The sequence below is a fragment of the Leucopleurus acutus genome, assembly GCF_964270905.1.
Source record: "Leucopleurus acutus genome assembly, chromosome: 8".
Taxonomy (NCBI): Eukaryota; Metazoa; Chordata; class Mammalia; order Artiodactyla; family Delphinidae; genus Leucopleurus; species Leucopleurus acutus.
Genome location: NC_139151.1, coordinates 63,045,040 through 63,064,049, shown reverse-complemented (window position 1 = coordinate 63,064,049; position 19,010 = coordinate 63,045,040). Strand labels below are relative to the sequence as shown.

General features: G+C 43.8%; 1 protein-coding gene across 1 annotated transcript in view; it reads left to right on the top strand.

Moving 5' to 3' along the window:
• TRIM66 (tripartite motif containing 66) overlaps window positions 1-2,447 on the top strand; it is a 56,284-nt gene extending 53,837 nt beyond the window's left edge. The window contains exons 19-21 of the mRNA XM_082845235.1: window positions 395-547; window positions 961-1,179; window positions 1,917-2,447. Of these exons, the coding sequence (XP_082701361.1) occupies window positions 395-547; window positions 961-1,179; window positions 1,917-1,976 (432 nt within the window). The 3' untranslated portion in view covers window positions 1,977-2,447. The remainder of the gene's footprint in view (window positions 1-394; window positions 548-960; window positions 1,180-1,916) is intronic.
• Window positions 2,448-19,010: the final 16,563 nt, after the last annotated feature.

Below are 19,010 nucleotides of genomic sequence, written 5' to 3'. Positions count from 1 at the left end.
GTAAGGAAAGCCTCACTGCTTCTGCCGGCTACTGGACTTGCTGCTCAGAGCGCCCTGGGCCTGGAGCAGATCATGGCGGTGCCCAGGGTGGGCTCAGAGCGTGGCCACTGGAAGCAGGAGTAATTTGTGCATGGCGTAGGGGACCCGGGGGCCATGGCCACTACAGCCCCCCAACCAACAGCTGCTGCTGCGTCAGACCTGACTTGACATGTAAACCACTCCTCCTTTTCCCTCTCTCTTTGTCTTTTCCCTCCACACGTTTCTTCTTGCTGCCTTTGTCTTATGTTCTATTATTTCCATTCCAACTCATTCTCTGTCTCTCCTTCCTTCTTATCCTTCGCTTTTTCCTCTACTTCTCTCTTCCTATTTGCTTCCCCTTCTTTCCTCCCGCAAGGCCCGGCATTACTACCAGATTATCAAGAGACCCATGGACCTGTCAATCATCCGGAGGAAGCTGCAGAAGAAGGACCCAGCCCACTACACCACCCCGGAGGAGGTGGTATCAGACGTCCGCCTCATGTTCTGGAACTGTGCTAAGTTCAATTATGTATGTCTTCCCTGTTTTCCCTCTCCCCTATTTCCAGTGACCCCAAGACTGTCATGGCTGGACAGAAGTGTCTGGTTCGGGCCTGGGCTGCCAGGAGGAGCTGGGAGCAGACCTCCTGGGGCCTACTGCAGTGAATGTTTATAAGCTCTTTCCCACATCGGGGCCTCAGCGTGGACTCAGGAGGAATATGGGGGCTGCTAGTGACTGGCCATCTGTGGGTAACTGTCAGGGTCACGTCTGCTTTAAGAGCTGATACTAAACTGGTTATCCTGGGCCCTGAGGAGAAAATATAAAGTTCCAGACATCCCAGAGACCCAGGCAGGCTTTGCGCTCTCTGTATAGCTCTCGAGGCGCCTGGAAGAGATGGGCTGGTGGAAGGGGGCCAGACCATCACTGCTCTCCTCCCCCTTCAGCCCGACTCAGAGGTTGCAGAGGCAGGCCGCTGCCTGGAAGTGTTCTTTGAGGGCTGGTTGAAGGAGATCTACCCGGAGAAACGGTTTGCTCAGCCAAGGCAGGAGGACTCAGACTCTGAAGAGGTGTCTAGTGAGAGTGGGTATTCCACTCCCCAGGGCTTTCCATGGCCCCACTGCATGCAGGAGGGCATCCAGCCCAAGAGGCGGCGGCGACATATGGTAAGGAGGTGCTGCCAGCTGGCAGGCAGGTGGGTGGGTGATTGGGCTGGCAGGGGGCACCCACGCAGCATGTACAGAGTAACCTGAAGTGAAGCTGTTTGGGTGGCACAAGAGAGTGGTGACAATGAGCCCTCACTTCCAACCCCTTAGCCTCAGACAAAGGCAAGGCAGTGCAGGGCTCATCAGCTCCAAGGACCACTGAGGCTCAGAACCCTGAGACATGGGGGTACCTGCCCAGGGCCACCCAGAAAATTAGCAGCAGGACCAGTGCAGCAGGACCAGCTCAGTGCAGTGATTACTCCACACTGTGATGCCCATAAGAAGAGAAGGACCTGGTCTCAGTGCCTGATCTCAACTTGGGTTTGGGAGAAAGGGAGAGTCTTTTCAGCCCCTTGGTGTAGAGAAGGAAGGAGAGGTTTTGCTTGCAGGAAAGACATCTAATCTGACCTTTTGTCTGGTCTCACCTGTGCAGACCTGAAACATCGATTCAGTGCTATTTAATTCTGCTGAAATGTATTGCCTTCCCACTGTGTGCCAGGATCTGACTAGCCATCCCCGGTGGTTTGCAGCACTTGGCACACAGTGTTTAGTGGCTTCAGTGAGTTTTGCTGTTGCATTCCTGGAGTGGAATAAAACACTTTGGCTCTGGGGAATCCCAGTCTGGACAGTTGGTCTTTTCACATTGATAAACCCTACACTGGGCCATTCTGATGCCAAATATTTTTTTCTTCTTTCAGGAGAATGAAAGAGCAAAAAGAGTGTCGTTCCGCCTGGCCAACAGCATCTCCCAGGTGTGAGGGCTGGAAGGAGACCAAGTACTCCGGCAGCTGGCGCCCCGTCCTGTTGACCACTCCTCCCCACCTTTCAGCTCATTCTCTTTGGATTGTGGATGTGAGACAAGTCTTGTTGAGCTTGTAGTGCCCTTCTTTGCCGTTTGCATCTTACAGCGTTTATTTGGGAGCCATAGTGCATCCACTACAGAGAGTAAACAGCAAAGAGGGGGGTGTTCCCTATTACCAGAACGATCAGTTGTGTAGGGTTCACTTGACAAGACCAAGCCCAGTTAGGCTCGGAAGGACCAAACTTCCTTGGTGAATTCTTTCTGCTGAGGAAGGCCGACATTTCTCACCTTTCAGTGTGCAGGGCTCAGGAGCAATGTATATATCTGAACTCCTCCTGGGCCCAGAAGAGGGTAAAAGAAGGGAGAGAGGTTCTGACATATGGCAGGCCTGTGATCCCTGGCCCAGCACAGCCAAAGACTGTCACTGTTTGCCTTTGTTTGGCCTGCTCGGACAGAGGCACCTGCCCTGCACAGGGCAATGAGGCTTCTAGAGGCCATAGGTCTCCACTGGTGTCTATTCGGGTTCTAACGGTTTTCAGGGTATTTGTTTTTCATGCCCCCTTTCCTGATGCTGACTTAGGTGGCCGCTGTGAAGCTCTGGATGGTATGGCATTCTTGATGGGGCTGGGTGGCTATGCAGAGACCACTTACATCTTTAGGCTCCGATTTCACTGGCAGGCTTAAGATGTTAACTTCAGAGCCTGCCATCTGTGCCACTGCTTTGGTTTCAGAACCTGCTTCTTAGAAGTGATTGTTGGCGGCCACCCCTTCATTATGTCCATTCAGAGGTCCAGACCCTGAGTTCTGCTTGGGAAAACTATGAGGAAGCTGCTGTCTGCTTCACATACAGAGGTTCCAGGCCAAGGAGAATGACCCACAACCAGCTCTCTCTGCTGGGTCTCTCCTCCTGCGTAGAGATCCTAATTCTCAGCTTCTCCACTTCACAGAGCCAAAGATCAGAAGTGAGTCCTCTGACTCGCCTGCCCTCAGGCTGTCCACAGCCCAGAGAAAGCCAAGACTCTGCTGGCAGCCCTTTTTTTGCTGGAGGTTGGAGAAGGCCAGAGGGACCAGCAGGAGCCAGACCTAAGCATTCGTGGAAGTTCTGTCTGGCGTGGAAAAGGGGAAAACTGAGAGGCGAGAAGCCTCTTTGGTGTCCTTTGGTGACCCTGAAGCAACTTCAGGCCTTTATTTCTCCTAGAATGCAGAGAGAAGTGTTCTGGAGGTCACAGGCATGGGAGCGGAGCTCCAGGCTGCATCTCGGATGGATTGCTGTGGTCTGTGCAAGGTGTTTGGGAGGAAAAGGCATAGGCAGGTGCTGGGGGTCAGGCCACTTCACGAGCAAGGGCTTGGTTGAGAGGGAACCTATTGCTGATGTTGGCTTGGCCTGGGGACGGCTCTCCCTGGTCCTGTCATGGCTTAGCTAATTTCAAGGGAGCCGTAGGTCATGGCTTTACTTTTGCTAAGAGGTGCAGTTTATTTGTAGGGCCCTTGTTAATGGGATAATTTTGATCAGAGAAAACATTTCTTCTCTCCTTGTGAGTGGATGGAACTGCTCGTTTCTTTTCCACCCAGGCTGAGAGAGCATCTTCACTTCAAAGCAGACTGTGCCCACTGACTTGCCATTCTTTCACCAGCACATGCCAAGCTCTCCTAAGCAGATGAACTTCCATAATCCTGTTTTCTAGTTTGGGGTAACTAGGTCTTGAATAATCCAGTAGCCAGGCGATCTTTGCATGTAACCCTCTACTCTTTGGAGCTCACATGACTTTACGGTTTGGGCTCTGACCACTTCCCTTTCAATTTTCAAATCTTTTTCTCTGTTTAGTTGGCTTGGCAAGGTTCTCTCTGTAATTACCTCATTAATTCCTCCTCTTGGTCATCTTTCCTTTGTGTGGCCCACCTTCACACCTTCTCTGAATGAGCTTCACCAGTGTTTTGTGTTGGGCAGCTGGGTGAGGGCTATGACAGGCTCAAACCCAACTGACATCTTTCCCCAAGACCAGCTAGAAACCACAAATATGAAGGAAAATACCTAGTTAAGTGCTTGGCTTCACTTCTATCAGTGAAGTTCCCAGCTTGAGTGTAGCCTGCTGGGCCAGGGGACCTTAGTAATGTGGTAGAGAGTCACATATTCCCTTCCCACTGCAGAGACCCTGCATGCTGAGAAGCTCCCTTTAGGCACCTGAGCAGTGGGGGAGGGGTGGGAGGTAGGGTGTCCTTTCCTCCAAGGGTGTGAAGCTCCGGCCCACCATCCCTACGTTGGTTACCCCACAACAGTGCCCTCTCCCTGGCTTTTCCTGTGTACTTAGCACCAGTGTTTTAACTGCTGGTTTTGTTTTGTTTTTGCATGCAGAAAACAACATGATGTTTCAGAAGTTGAACAAAAGGCTACTAGCTGAGTGACTGACTTCACTGGCTCTTTGCTAACATTTGAGCTAATCCCGTTTTTGACTTATTCCCATAATGGCCCCATTGTGGAGTCAGATAAGTCCTTTGGTCATTGACAAAGTCATGAAATGGAAATACAATGAATTCTGGATTCTTATGGTACAGAATGCAGTCCTAGAAGAGAAATTGGGTTTCTTGGGTATACTGAGAAACAGAAGAACGGAGTGGCTTCAGTTGATGCAAAGGAGATTTTAGTGCACTCTTCTAGAAAATGGGTAGGTTGGCCTTGCCTAACTTCCAGCAATTGCCAACTACACACCCTGCCTGTCTTTGCAGGTACCCCCTCCCTAGCAGCAGCCACCAGATAGGCTCTGCTCCACAGAAGACCCTACCATCAACCCTGGCGGACTCTGGCTCTCTGTACCCATTTCTGGCAACAGGTCTTTGCCTTGCCTCTAAGACCTACACCTCTCCTTGTTTGTTCCTGGGCTCTGCTCTGCTTTCTGTCTCACTCCATGGTGTCACCTATAGTCTTCTCTTCTGAACTCCTGAACTGAGACTTTGCTCTTTTTGGATTACCATCCCCTATGCTTCCTCTTCTCCCACTCCTGCACTGCTATTAAATAAATTGCTTGCTCCTTTAGCCCGGTTCCAAGACCTTAGCTTTCTGTTCTCCCAGTCTTTCAGCTTTCTCCTGGACTTCTTCCTCTCCTGAGCCTAAACCCATGGCCCAGGACACACTGATGGTTTTGTCAGCATCCTGAACTTCCTCATCTCCTCCAACTCTTGCTGAAACTATCAACCATTCTCCATTTTCTGCATCAACCTATTTTTTGCTCCCTTTTTATGGGCTCCTAAGCATGAAAAATTCAGAGTTGACAGTCTCAGTTGGGCTCTCAGTATTGATTGGTGTGTCTCTGACTTGTTACTACTCTGCTTTCTATCCATGCCCTTCATCTTTGCTGTCAGCAAATGACTGGCCTCATTGCCCACTTCACAGAAGAGAGGCCCTAAAGCAAAAACTTGGCTGTCCGTGTGCTCCTCTCCCCCTCCCATCCCTCTGTGTCTGTATCCCTCCTCAGCGCCTTTCCAGTTGCTCCTGTTTGGTGCTCTATTCTTGAATCCTGCTCTATGTCTTCCAAGACTTTGCTCCATTGCATATCCCACTGCTCCCATTTTCCAGGGTCTTCAACCTCCCTCTCCATTGGTTACCTCCATATAGCTTACAAACAAACAAAGTTCTCCCCAAGATTAAAACAGAATTTCTTAGAGTCTGTTGCACTTACAGTTTTTTCCTCAATAGCCAAGTTTCTTTAAAAAAAAATCTGTTCATTGATTTCTTCTTCATCACTTTCCAGTCCTCTATAGATTTTCATAAAAGTCACCAGTGACCACCCAGTTGCCAAATCAAGCGAATACCTTTCTGTCCTCAACTGTCTTGAACTCTCTACAGCATTTCACATCATCTGCCACTTCCTGTTTGAAAAACCCTCTTCACTTGGCTTTCATGACTCCACAATTCTCTGGATTCCTCTTACCTTTCAGCCACACAGGCTGAGCCTTCCTTGAAATACTGACAGGGGGACACATCTGCAGCTTTCTGTGGTCTCTCCTCTTCAGGAGTAGGATAGGCAGGAGGGAGCACAGCTGCCCCTGCTCCCTGCCCTCTGTGTCTGCCTGTTCTCTTTGAGTTCATTTCTTCTCCTGGACTCAGTTCTCCTCATGCCAAGCATGTGTATGAGCTCTGCTGGGAGGACACCATCTGTGATTCTTTCTGTCCGTCTCTCCCAGTGCAGCACAGAGACAGATTTTAGCCATGTTTGCTAAGAGGCCCTATGTAAATCAGCCCAAGAATGTGGATTGGATCTTACCAAGAAGGAATTTGGTGAGCTGGATTACCCAGCTGGTGGGCAGCTCATCACCAGGATCCTCATGCCAGTTAGAGCCTGCCTTGGTCGTAAGGTCTTGGAATCTCGGTAAGCATGTTTCCATGCATGGTTCAGTTCTGCTAGCCAGGAGGAGAATCCTGGCAGGGGTGGGTGTCTGCCGCTGATAACATTCTGACGGAGGGAAACTGGGCAGTGCTGTGATTCATCACTTGCTTGGGGTTCAGCTGGGGTCAGCCTGGCCCCTTTAGCCGGGTCTTTTCCGTCTGTTCTGGTCACCACCACCTGCTTGCTCCAGTTGTTCCTGGAGCTAGAGGCAGATGCCGGTTGTTTTCTTGGAGGCAGGAGGGTATGGTAGAAAGATATCTGATTTGAGATGCTGAGCATCAAAATTTTGGCTCTGACAGTTGTGAACTGTGTGACCTTGGGTACAGTTTCCCCATCTATAAAGTTGTGGGGAGGAAGGATGGTGAAAACAGTGCTCTCTCAGAGGCTCTACAGCTCTAGAGATGGTAATGGTGATTCTAATTCTAAAGCTCAGGCCACACAGGGAACAAGGGAACACTGGAGCAGTTCACAGCTAGGGAGTCTTGACCAAGGCAGGGCAAAGGGACTCACAGGACAAAATGAGCTGCTTTGAGGAAAGTCTTTAGTAGCTGGTGCTGCTTCTGGAGCCATATACCCATTCCTCAAACTGCACCCCTTCGTTGGCTATGTAGGGTGAGTTCCTCCTAGGCCTTTTCTAGAAGTGGCCATTGGATCCAAAGTGGTTGGGGGCATGAGGGAGGAACATGATAAGGGGAAGTGTCACTGATCTTAATAAGGACCTACACATTCTAGAACAAATTAAAAGATAGCACTTTTCTTTACCAGTAATTGTGTCCTGGAGTGTTTTTTGAGTGGAGATGGTTGAACATGCTTCATGGTCTTCTCACCCCCAGACTCCAACATCGTTAAGACACAAGGTGGGGAAGAGTAGATTGGGGAGCTTTCTCTCTAGGGAAGAACTCAGCTCTCTGCTTCTTATTGCATGAACACATCCTGTTCTTTAAAATATAGGCAGCAAGTCTGAAGGAGAGTTAGGGGGAAAAGCATCTTAAGAATGCTGTGGCTGATAGCTTAATCCTTGTCCAACTGGGTGGTGAGCAATGCTCTTTGTTCTTCTTTTTTGCAAGGGGAAGTATCTCTTTCAGAAGTTTTCAAGCTAATAATGGAAGGGTTGGTAAACTGGAATATCACCATTTTCCAACCCCCAGTGAATGAATGGATCTAGGCAGTGACCATCCAAGGTTACCCATATCACAGAGACATCCAGACATTACATGTCTCCTGATACACAACATCATCTATGAAGTGTTTCCAAACAAATAGAATCTGAATCTAATCAAGTCTCTAGATTTAACTACCAATTTACAGATGTAGTTCCCAATTGAGAGGAAAAGCAAAGAACAGAGGAACATTTAAAATGACATCACAAGGATACAATCAGTAAAATCCAGTCTGTGATCAATGACAGAACAAATGACCTGGTTTCTTCAACAAATGTATTGCAAGGAAAAAAAAGAGATGGGGGGAAACCTACAGACTAAAGAGACTTAAAAAAGCATATAAAACAATTGCAAAGTATGGAACTTATTTGCATCCTGGTTTAAAGAATATTATGAGATGATTGGGAAAAGACGAAAACTCAGGATATTTGATGATATTAGGATTTATTATTTTTAATGTTATTATTACTTTTTATCTTTAATTTTTATGTTACTTTTTAGGTGTGATCAAGATTTGTAATGGTAGAATATTAGAAACAATGAAAAGCCTATAGAAGATGGTTAGATAATTAATATGATATAATTAAAAATGATATTTAAAGAGTCTATAGGCATACTTGAACTGAGACAAAGACTCTCAAAGCCTTTGTTTGAATTAGGAATCCAACAGAGTCAGAAGATACATAAAGGGAGAAAGAAGTTCTAAACTTCTTCTGGCTTGAGAAACCTCTCAAGTATTTCAGAAAGCAGAGATATCAGTTAAAATAATTATCGAGCTCATTTGAAAAGACATTATTGGGACAAGTGGGGAGATTTTAATACGGGTTGATAATTTGTATTAATATTAAGCTTCCTGAGAGCGATACTTTGAGCTGTGGTTACAGAGGAAAAAGTCCTTGTTTTTAGGTGGTACGTGCTAAAGTGTTTAGGGACAAAGGATCATGATGTCTGCAACTAACTCTCAGGGGTAGAAAAACTACATATTACATTATTAGAAGTAAAACAGATGTGGCGAAAAGTTAACAATTGGTAAATCTAGATGAAGGGGACATGGATGTTTATTGAACTGTTCTTGGGAGGGAAAAAGAGCAAATAATTTTAACAAATGGAATATGAGGCATGCAATGTTTGCATCTAGAATAACAACATGGAAAATAGGAGATGATGCTAAATTGAAAAAAGCAAAGCAGAATTATATGTAAAATAAAAGAAAAAAGATACAAATACAAATATATAAAATGTTATTATCCTAAAATATATTAGGGTGGTAGCATTATGCATAATTTTTCTGTCTTTTTCCCAAACTTTGGTGTTAAAATGCTGTACTGCTTTTATACTTATACAAATACTTTTATATGTATTTTTAAACTTTTATCATGGTATATTTCAAATATCATCTTTTATGTCTTATCCAAAACCCCTCTTCCGAGAGTTTTTCCTAACTACCCAACCTAAAGTGGACCCCAGGCACTCACGCTCACAATCTTGTTTTATTGTCAGCATAGCGCTTACTACTATGTGTATTTATCCATTTCCTTAATTTGTTTTCTTACATTGTCTAGGTCACCCCTCATATGGTGTAAGCTCCCTGAAAGCAGAAGTCTTGCCCAGATCCTAGAACAGTGCCTGTAGTTGCTCAACAAATATTTGTTGAATGAATGAATGAATGAAATCAGGTCTTTGTCATCCAACTTCCCATTTTACTGGGAACACTGAAGTCTTGAGAAGGGGAAGGACTTGTCCCAGTTTCCTCATGAGTTGGTGGCGATGTCAGAGCTAGAACTCAAGCCTTGTGACTCAAGTCTCAAAAAGCTCTTCTTTCAAAATGTCTAAGGCCAAAAAAGCTCCTGGGCACCAGGCAAGTGGCAGGAGTGAGGGAGGGTCCACAGCCCATTCCCTTTGTTGCAGTGTGCCAGAAGCCCCATAGGTGGCGCCAGCGGTGCTCATTTAGCTCTCTGGCAAAGTCAGGAAAGTGTGCTAGGGAGACATTTTGATGAGGAGTGGGATATTTGCACAGCCTTAAATTGCCTTTCTACCGATGGCTCATTAGTTGTGAGGGAGAAAAAAATGCACAGTAATTAAACAGAGGAGAAATAAGACAACTCCTTGACTGTGTGATCAAAATAACGTCACCAGTGAGGCACAGGTGGACACGTGCATCTGGAAGTGATACCCTGAGAAGGACACAACATCACCCATCCAATATCGCAGCCTAGAATGCATACTCTGAACCTAATTATGGAGAAACATCAGACAAACCCAAAATGAGGAACGTTATGTTAAAGTCAGGGGATAGGGGGCTGGATTTTAAAAAAATGTCTATGTCACTAAGACAAAGAAAAGCTATGAAAATGTTCCACATTAAAAAAGGCTAAAGACACATGACAACTAAATGCAATATCCAGGACTAAACTGGGTCCTGTAGTGGAAGGGGGGGAATGCTTAAAGGACATCATTGGGTCAACTGACAAAATTGCAATATGGACAGTAGATTACAGTATTGTATCAATGCTAAATATACTACAGTTGATAACTGTGCTGTGGTTATATAATAAATTACCCTTTTTTTAGGGAATATGCACTGGAGTATTTAGGAGTAAAAGGCCATAGTGTATGTAACTTACATACAAATGGTGCAAAAAATATTTTTTTTATAATTTAAATATGTAAAAATATATTTTAATATAATTTATCTACATTGTATTTTTTCAACATATATATTTAATTAGAAAAATATCTAATTAGAAAAAATATATAGAGGATACAAATAAAGCAAATGGGGTAAAATATTAATAGGTGAATCTGGGTTTAGAGGGTATATGGGTATTCTTTCTATTTTTATTTTCACAACTTTTCTGTAAGTTTGAAATTTTTACCAAATGAAAATTTAAGAAGAGAAAAAAATGAATTAAAGGATGGTGATTCCAGGCACCTCCTCTGCCCACCCATTCCTCTTTCCATTATGCAACAGTTCAGAGCTGGTACCCTGCCTTATTTGGGTGTGTCTTCTGTTGTCCTCTTTGCTTCCGTCTTTTCTCTACTGAAAGGATTGTGTTTGGCTTCCGGACTCTGAGGCCGAGGCCTAAGCTGGAGGAGATGAAATTACTTCATGGCTGGAAAATGCTACTGCTAGCCTCTGTAAGGGGATGTGGAGTGGCAGTGAAGGGCGTTGAGTTTAGTCTCCATCCTCACTCTGGCCTCCAGGAACTGAGTGTGTCTGTGGGGTCAGCTTGTTGGAAGCAATCTGGCTTCGGCCACGTTTCCCCAGTCATCTTAAAGAGGCATCTGGTATCCAAGGGGCTCAGCTGGGGTGGGTGTGGCAAAAGCCTTGGCAGAATGGGGACAGGGAGGGCTTAGCTATCCTTTCTTTCTGCCTATAGTTTCTTGGAAGTGATACAATCCATTTTCTCTCCTGAGCCTGGAATGCTGTACACCCTTGAATCCTCAGGAGTCCTTCCAATCTTCCAACGATTGACTTTGCATTAAATCAGCAAGGTTGGATGTCAGGTAATAGGGAGGTGGAATATTTGCCTCAGGTTTGATCCTGCACTTCTTCCTGAGATGGCTTCTGGTGGTGTTTCCTCTGGCTCCACATCCTTCGCGCATGAGTTAGAGACTTCATCCCTCCATCCCCGTGCTGGGACCTGGTCTGCCCTGTCCCTTACCCAGTCAGGCTCATAGGAGAAGGAGGTCAGTCTCTGCAGTCAGCTGGGAAAAATGAGGAGGGTCTGGACTAAAGCTCCAGCTCCCTTTACTCACCTTGTAAGTCAAGCAGGAAGCGGTTACTCCCTCTTACCTGAGCTCTGTAAATGAAGTTCCAGGCTGTGAACTCCCTTAGACATAGCCAAAAGATGTTTGAATGAACCAGTCAAACTTCCAAATGAATGGTGTTTTTAATCACTGAACCACTGCGAGACTCATTATTAGCTTTCGTTACTCTTTTGGCCAACTTTGGTAGGAATCCTTGAAGACCGTTGACAGTAATGGCTGTCTTGCACTCACAGGTAAGTGAGGCAGTGAAGCCTAACAGTTAGGAGCACAGACTCTGGACCAGAACAGCCTGGATGGGACTCACACGAACCAGCTGTGTGATCTTGGACAAATCACTCCAGCACACTGTACTTTTGTTTCTTTGTCTGTAAAATAAGGATAATAACAGTACTTATCTCATGGAGCTATTGTGAGGGTTGAATAAGTTAAAATACAGAAAGCATTTGGAACAGTGCCTGGAACAGAGTTGATGACATTAGGTGAGTGAATATCACCTGTATTTTGTGAAAACTAAGACACCAAGATGCTGGCACTTTCTTGGTCCTTCAGGAAGACTTTTACACGTCAGGACTGCTACCTGGCTGACAGCAAGAGTAATATGTAATCAATTATGCAACCCAATTTCAAAGAAGTTTAAAAAGTGAAAACAATGTGGGTTTTAGAATCCATGAAATATAAAGTATTATTTAGTTTTTTTTACTTTACTCTTTGAGACATAATTCATATACCTAATATTCACTTTTTAAAAGTGTAAAATTCAATGGTTTTTAGTATATTCACAGGGTTGTTCAACCATCACCACTGTCTAATTTTAGAACATTTTTATCACCTCCAAAAGAAATTCTATACCTGTTAACAGTCTTTCCCCATTCCCTCTTCCCAGTCCCTGGCAACCACTAATTTACTTTTTCTCTATACAGACTTGCCTATTTGGGACATTTCATATAAATGGAATCATACAAGATATGGCTTTTTGCATCTGGCTTCTTTCACTTAGCATAATGTTTTCAAGGTTTATCCATGTTGTAGCATGTATCAGTACTTCATTCCTGTTTGTAGCCAAATACAATTCCATTGTATGGATATACCATTTTTTGTTTATCTAGTCATCATTTAATGGCCATTTTGGGTTGTTTCCATTTTCGGCTATTATGAATAATGCTTCTATGAACATTTGTATATAAGTTTTTTTGTGTGGACATGTAATTCCAATTCTCTTGGGTAGTGGTCATATGGTAACTCTATGCTTAATTTTTTTTTTAATTTTATTATTATTTATTTTTGGCTGCGTTGGGTCTTTGTTGTTGTGCGTGGGCTTCCTCTAGTTGCGGTGAGCGGGGGCTACTCTTCGTTGTGGTGCGTGGGCTTCTCTTTGCGGTGGCTTCTCTTGTTGCAGAGTACGGGCTTCAGGCGCCGGGCTTCAGGAGTTGTGGCACATGGGCTCTGGAGCTCAGGCTCAGTAGTTGTGGCACACGGGCTTAGTTGCTCTGCAGCATGTGGGGTCTTCCCGGACCAGGGCTCGAACCCGTGTCCCCTGCATTGGCAGGCGGATTCTTAACCACTGCGCCACAAGGGAAGCCCTGTGCTTAATTGTTTAATAAACTGCCAGACTATTTTCCAAAGCAGCTCTACCATTTTATATTCCCACCAGCAATGTATGAAGGTTCCAATTGTTCCACATCATCACCAGCTTATATTATTGTCTGTCTTTTTGATTCTAGCCATCCTAGTGGGTATTAATTGGTACCCCATTATGGTTTTGATTTGCATTTCCCCAATGACAAATGATATTGAGCATCTTTTTATGTGCTTATTGGCTTTATGTATATCTTCTTTGGAAAAATGTCTTCAAATTCTCTGCCCACTTTTACATTGAGTTATTTGTTTTTTTACTGTTGAGTTGTAGGAATTCTTAATATATTTTAGATACTAGACTGTTGTCACTTATAAGACTTGCACATATTTTTCTCCCATTTTGTGGGTGTCTTTTATTTTCTTGATAGTCTTTTGAAGCACAAGTTTTAATTTGATGAAGTCCAATTTATCTATTTTTTCTTTGGTTGCTTTTGCTTTAGGTGCCATATCTAAGAAACCATTGCCTAATCCAAGGTCTTGAAGACTTATAACTGTGTTTTTTCTAAGAGTTTTATTGTTTTAGCTCCTATGTTTAGGTCTTTGATCCATTTTGAGTTAACTTTTGTATATGGTGTGAGGTACAGGTTCAAATATACCCTCTTGCAGTTTCCCTAGCATCATTTGTTGAAGATTATCCTGTCACCCATTGAATTGCCATGGCACCCTTATCAGTTGTTCAGTGATGCATGGATTTATTTCTGGACTCTCAATTCTATTCTGTTGTTTTATATGTCTATCCTTATGCCAATATAACAGTCTTGATTACTAAAGCTTTGTAGTAAGTTTTGAAATCAGGAAGTGTGAGTCCTCCAACTTTGTTCTTTTTAACATTGTTTTGCCTCCTCTGAGTTTCTTGCATCTCCATATGAATTTTAGGATCAGATGGTGAATTTCTACAAAAAAGGCAGCTGAAATTTAGATAAGGATTGCATTGAATTTGTAGATCAATGTGGGGAGTATTTCCATCTAAACAATATCAAGTCTTCCACTCTATGAACCATTAATTTAGTTTTGGCATGTACTAACCTGAACTCTATTAGTTTTATCTGAAAAGGGGGCTGGGTCAGACATCCACAGTTGATCAGAAAAACTGAGTTAATTGCTAAATGTTTATTTATTTTTGAGCTGTGGGGATAAGGTACAGTTTTACTTTTGTCAAGGTAGGAGAAGAGAAAAGTGGAAAGACTTTGTATAAATTGGTAGAGCCTACCAATAATCAAAGCGCTAGCATTAGGATAAAGTTACATTTTGCATTATACACTTTTCAAAGACATGTCCCCCAATTTAAGAAATCTTAATATAACACATAATGATTTAAAAATATCATAACTTATCTTATAGAACAGAAAAAATATGGAGTGATGCTTTTGTGATATAGAGTCTTTTAAAAGTCTTTTGAATAACAGAGATAAATTGTAATTAATGTGTAAATCAACTGCTTCTTGACTCATGAAAACTGAAGTCCATCTCTTCCCTCCAAGACTTTGGTATTTTTACTAACAGGGTCAACAAACCCTGGAACAAACTATCTAATTGCTTCTATGTTTTGTTATATTGACAGACTTTGATGCTGATCTCTCTTAAATGTCAAGCAATTTGATATTGCATTGTAACAATGACGTTACCATAGAGTGTTTAAGTAAACAGCATATAACACTTGTTGCCAGTGGTGACGTTGATAATTACTGGACTAGAATGAGAGCCGATTGCTGTGCAGTAATGAGCCCTGGAATAGACTGAGCTCCCTTGGCAGTGTCAAGAGTTTGTTGTTGTTAGGGGTCATGGTGTTGCAGTCTATCTCCTCACTGAGAACTGATGACTTCAGACATGGTAACCAGCCAGGATATTTAAGGTAGCTGCCTTGAGCCACTGGAAAACTTCAAGAAACTTTCTGTCTAAGGCATTTACATAAAGGGTTCCCCAAGAAAACCCAGTAGCTCTATGAACATATTGTAGGGAGTTATGTTTTACTTCCTTGTGTAGTTTCTCTGATTCTTCCCTATAAATATTGGTGACATTTGCACATCAGAAATGAATATTTGTCTATCTGTCAACCTGTCTACCTATTTATCTATCCGTCTATATATCAACATGTTCTACAAAGTCTCTTCTTTCCTTCTTCCTGCCCTTCCTTTATTCATTCTTTCATTTACTAATGCCATGGTTTTTTACTAAATAGCTACTAACTGTCAGCCACTGTTCCAGGTACTGGGAGCAAAGCAATAAACAAAGAGGCTGGGTCCCTACTGTCTTGAAGCTTAACTTCCAGTGAGGGAAGAAAGAAAATAAATCAGTTTGTCTTAGATGGTGTTCAGTGCTCTAGGACAACAAAGTAAAGTAATGTGATAGACTGTGGGAGGGACTACTTTAGATAGGGGGATCAGGGAAGGCTTCTCTGAGGAGGTGGCATGTGAGCTGAGATATAGATGATGAAAAGGAACCAGCCTTGTGGAGGTATGGGGGCAGAGCCTTATAGGCAGAGGAAACAACAAGTCAAAATATCTGAAGCAGCTTAAAATAATACAGTCAATACAATGAAGAAAAAAGGTAGAAATGAGGGAAGAGAGAGAGAACAGAAGCAAGTTGTAACACTGATATGCAAGCAGTAGAGTTTGACAAAATTATTAATGTTGAGCTGCAAATTTGGTTCCTGTCTTCCTAGAAGCGAAGGTGAAAAGGGAAAAGTGATCAATTTCATGGTTTTCTTTCTTTATAAGGAAATCGGTTTTTCAAGGAGAAAAAGATTTTTTTCCCTGACACTCAGGATTGAAATACATTAAGGCATAGAGTGATTGTATGTTAGTGTGGATCCACCCCCACATTTCCCCCAGATGTCCATGTCCGAATTCCTGGAAGCTGTGAATGTTACTTTCTGTGCAAAAAGCACTTTGCAGAGGTGATTAAGCTAAGGACCTTGGGATGGGGAGATTATTCTGGAATTTCTGGGTGGACCCAATCTAATCATTTGGGTCCTTAAAAGCTAAGAACCTTGGGCTTCCCTGGTGGCGCAGTGGTTGAGAGTCCGCCTGCCGATGCAGGGGACACGGGTTTGTGCCCCGGTCCGGGAAGATCCCACATGCCGCAGAGCGGCTGGGCCCGTGAGCCATGGCCGCTGAGCCTGCGCGTCCGGAGCCTGTGCTCCACAACGGGAGAGGCCACGACAGTGAGAGGCCCGCGTACCGCAAAAAAAAAAAAAGCTAAGAACCTTCCTAGCTAGAATCAGAGGGAGATGTAACCTCAGAAGCACGGTCAGAAAGATGCAATATTGCTGCCTTTGAAGATGGAGGAAAAGGGCCATGAACCCAAGGGATGTAGGTAACCTCTAGAAACTGGAAAAGGCAAGGAAACAGATTCTCCTCTACTGACACTGATTTTAGTCCAGTGAGTCCTGTGTCAGACTTCTGACTTATAGAACTGCCAGATAATACACTTACATTGTTTAATCACCAAGTTTGTGGTAACTTGTTACAAAAGCCATATAAAACCAATATAATTAGATTCATCTTGGTTGCAATAACAGAAACAACCATTTGAACCAGCATAAGCAAAAGAGTGCATCTTATTGTAAAGATTTGGAATATTACATGGAATTCAAAGGCAGGAATGCAGCTCATTTCAAGAAATAAAATGATCAGGGATGGAAAGCTGTCACAACACTTTTGGTCTCTTCTCTCCTCTTTGTGAATCTCTTTCATCCTTCCTGTTCTTTTCACATTTTTCCTGCAACTTGGTTTTCTGCATTTCTCCAGGCCACATGATGGGAAGGCATGTCTGTGGATAGCTTCTGACTTTCAATATTACAGCATTCTATGTTTCTATGTTAGCTACCTAGATTTAGAAAAACTAAAATCTCTCAGTCCTAATTCCAAATTCCTGGGAGAAAGATGTGATTGCGTTGGCTCTGGTACTGCTATTGGAGCAATAGACTGTGGACAGGTGGCCTAGTTTGTCTGAGGATTAGGGCTAGTTTCCAGAAAAAGATATCTGGCTATACTGCTGATTTTATATTTTTATTTTAATTTTTTAGATTTTTTTTGATGTGGACCATTTTTAAAATCTTTATTGACTTTGTTACAATATTGCTTCTGTTTTATGTTTTGGTCTTTTTGGCCGCGAGGCATGTGGGATCTTACCTCCCCGACCAGGGAGCAAACCCACACCCCCTGCACTGGAAGGTGAAGTCTTAACCACTGGATCGCCAGGGAAGTCCCTATACTGCTGATTTTAAAATGCAACTTGCAACTCATCTAGGGGTCAATAAATCATTTAACGGGTGGAAGCTAGCATTAAAAAGCGATAAAATGCATGTGGAATGGGTAATATTTTATAAGACTTGTTTTAGTTATTAAATGTGTAGGTACCTGCGTACTGGGTGATAATGTAAAACATATTTCTTTTGGTGGATTATCGTCCAAAAAACTTGAAAAACCCTGGGCTGGGCAATATGGTAGGATTCTGCTACTGGGATGTAAAAAACATCATTCTTAAAATAATCCCTCCAGTAAATTCAGAGGTGTCATGCGTATCTTTTTTTAATAGCATCTCAATATAAGCAGATGGCATAAGGGTAAAGCATGACTTGGTAGAGACAATTTTGTAAGGGTGAAAAAAAGTGGTACAAACAGCTTTTTGATGGTCTGGCTTAATTCAGGATAAAACATAGCCCAGTGGTTCCCAATCTAGCTTTGTATCAAGCTCATATGAAGATCTTTTAAAAATGGTTTCATGAGATTTACTTAATCAGAATTTCTGGAAGCGTGTCCTGTGAATCTGTATTTAAACACAAAGCAAAACAAATAGAACTCCCCGGATGTCTCTGATATGTAGCAGGTTTGGAACTCACTTGACCCAGAGACTATGTAGAGGAGGGGGTCATCTGCATGCCTTTCAAACAATTCTCCGGAACTGTAGTTTCTCTCCACCAGGCTTTTCACAGGCATGAGAAAGTGGACAGTTCAAAGTTATTTCTTGGTGAGGCTGTGGAGTGTAAGACTACATGGCTGCTGACTAAAGGCAGATCCACACACTTCACAGCTCAGTGAAGCAGATGGTAGAGTTTATCTTCTTTTGTTGGACATTGTGGCACTAACACTCATGTTTGGATAGAGGCAGGGTTGGGGGAGAGAGACAGAGAGAAAATTCTTGCAGGCTATTCGAGACCCTTGTTAGACAACAGTTCTGTACTTCTTCAAAACAAAGTCTGGCCAATACCCCAAAGTTCTAGAGTACAGGACATGGTGGGGATTATTTTTGTGTTCGGAAAATTTGCAAAACTGAAGTTACCGGTTGCTTACCACGGCCATTATGAGTTTTCAGATGAAGCTGACAGGAGGAACCCGTTGCCAAAGGTGGACTTCTACCTCTAAGCAATAAAATGAATCGACCTGCTGTACCAAGTTCTTGGCTATTAATCAAATAAATTTTAGAGGACATCTGCCTGAATAATTAGGCTAGTATCTGGAGAGTTGAGCCCACCCCTCGTCCCCCCACCCCCGCGGCAGCTGCTAGAGGGCAAGACCCGTGTCCACAGAAGCCATTCCTAGTTCAGGTTAGAAATACATTAGCATACAGCTGGAGCCCGCATTTCTAGCCTCTGTTGCAGGGGGGCACGCATTCAGATGGTTCCATAGAGATTTGTGGCTAAAACATATTCCTGGTAATTGTCATTTGATCTCTCAAGAGCCTTCTCAGCGCCTCCGTGGGGGCAAACACCCTGCACTCCGGGGGCCTTCCCCCCAGCACTGATACTCATTTCCCTTACTTTTAGGCCAGCTCAGAACCCAATTCAGTGCGAGGCTTACAGCCCCAGCTCCAACCAGCTGGACCACGAGGCCTCGGGCCTGAGCGAGAATACTAGCCTGGACATCACCTCAGTAGTGTGATATGACTGTTATAAAGTGTAACAGGTCTGCTTCTCTGTCCCCGAGACAGGCTTCTCAGGTCCATCGCTAAGAGGAGCTGCTCGCGGGAACGCCTCCGAACGCACCTGGGAGAACCCCCCTCGCCAGACCCGCCGCAGGGAGAAGGGCTTCGCGCCAAGCC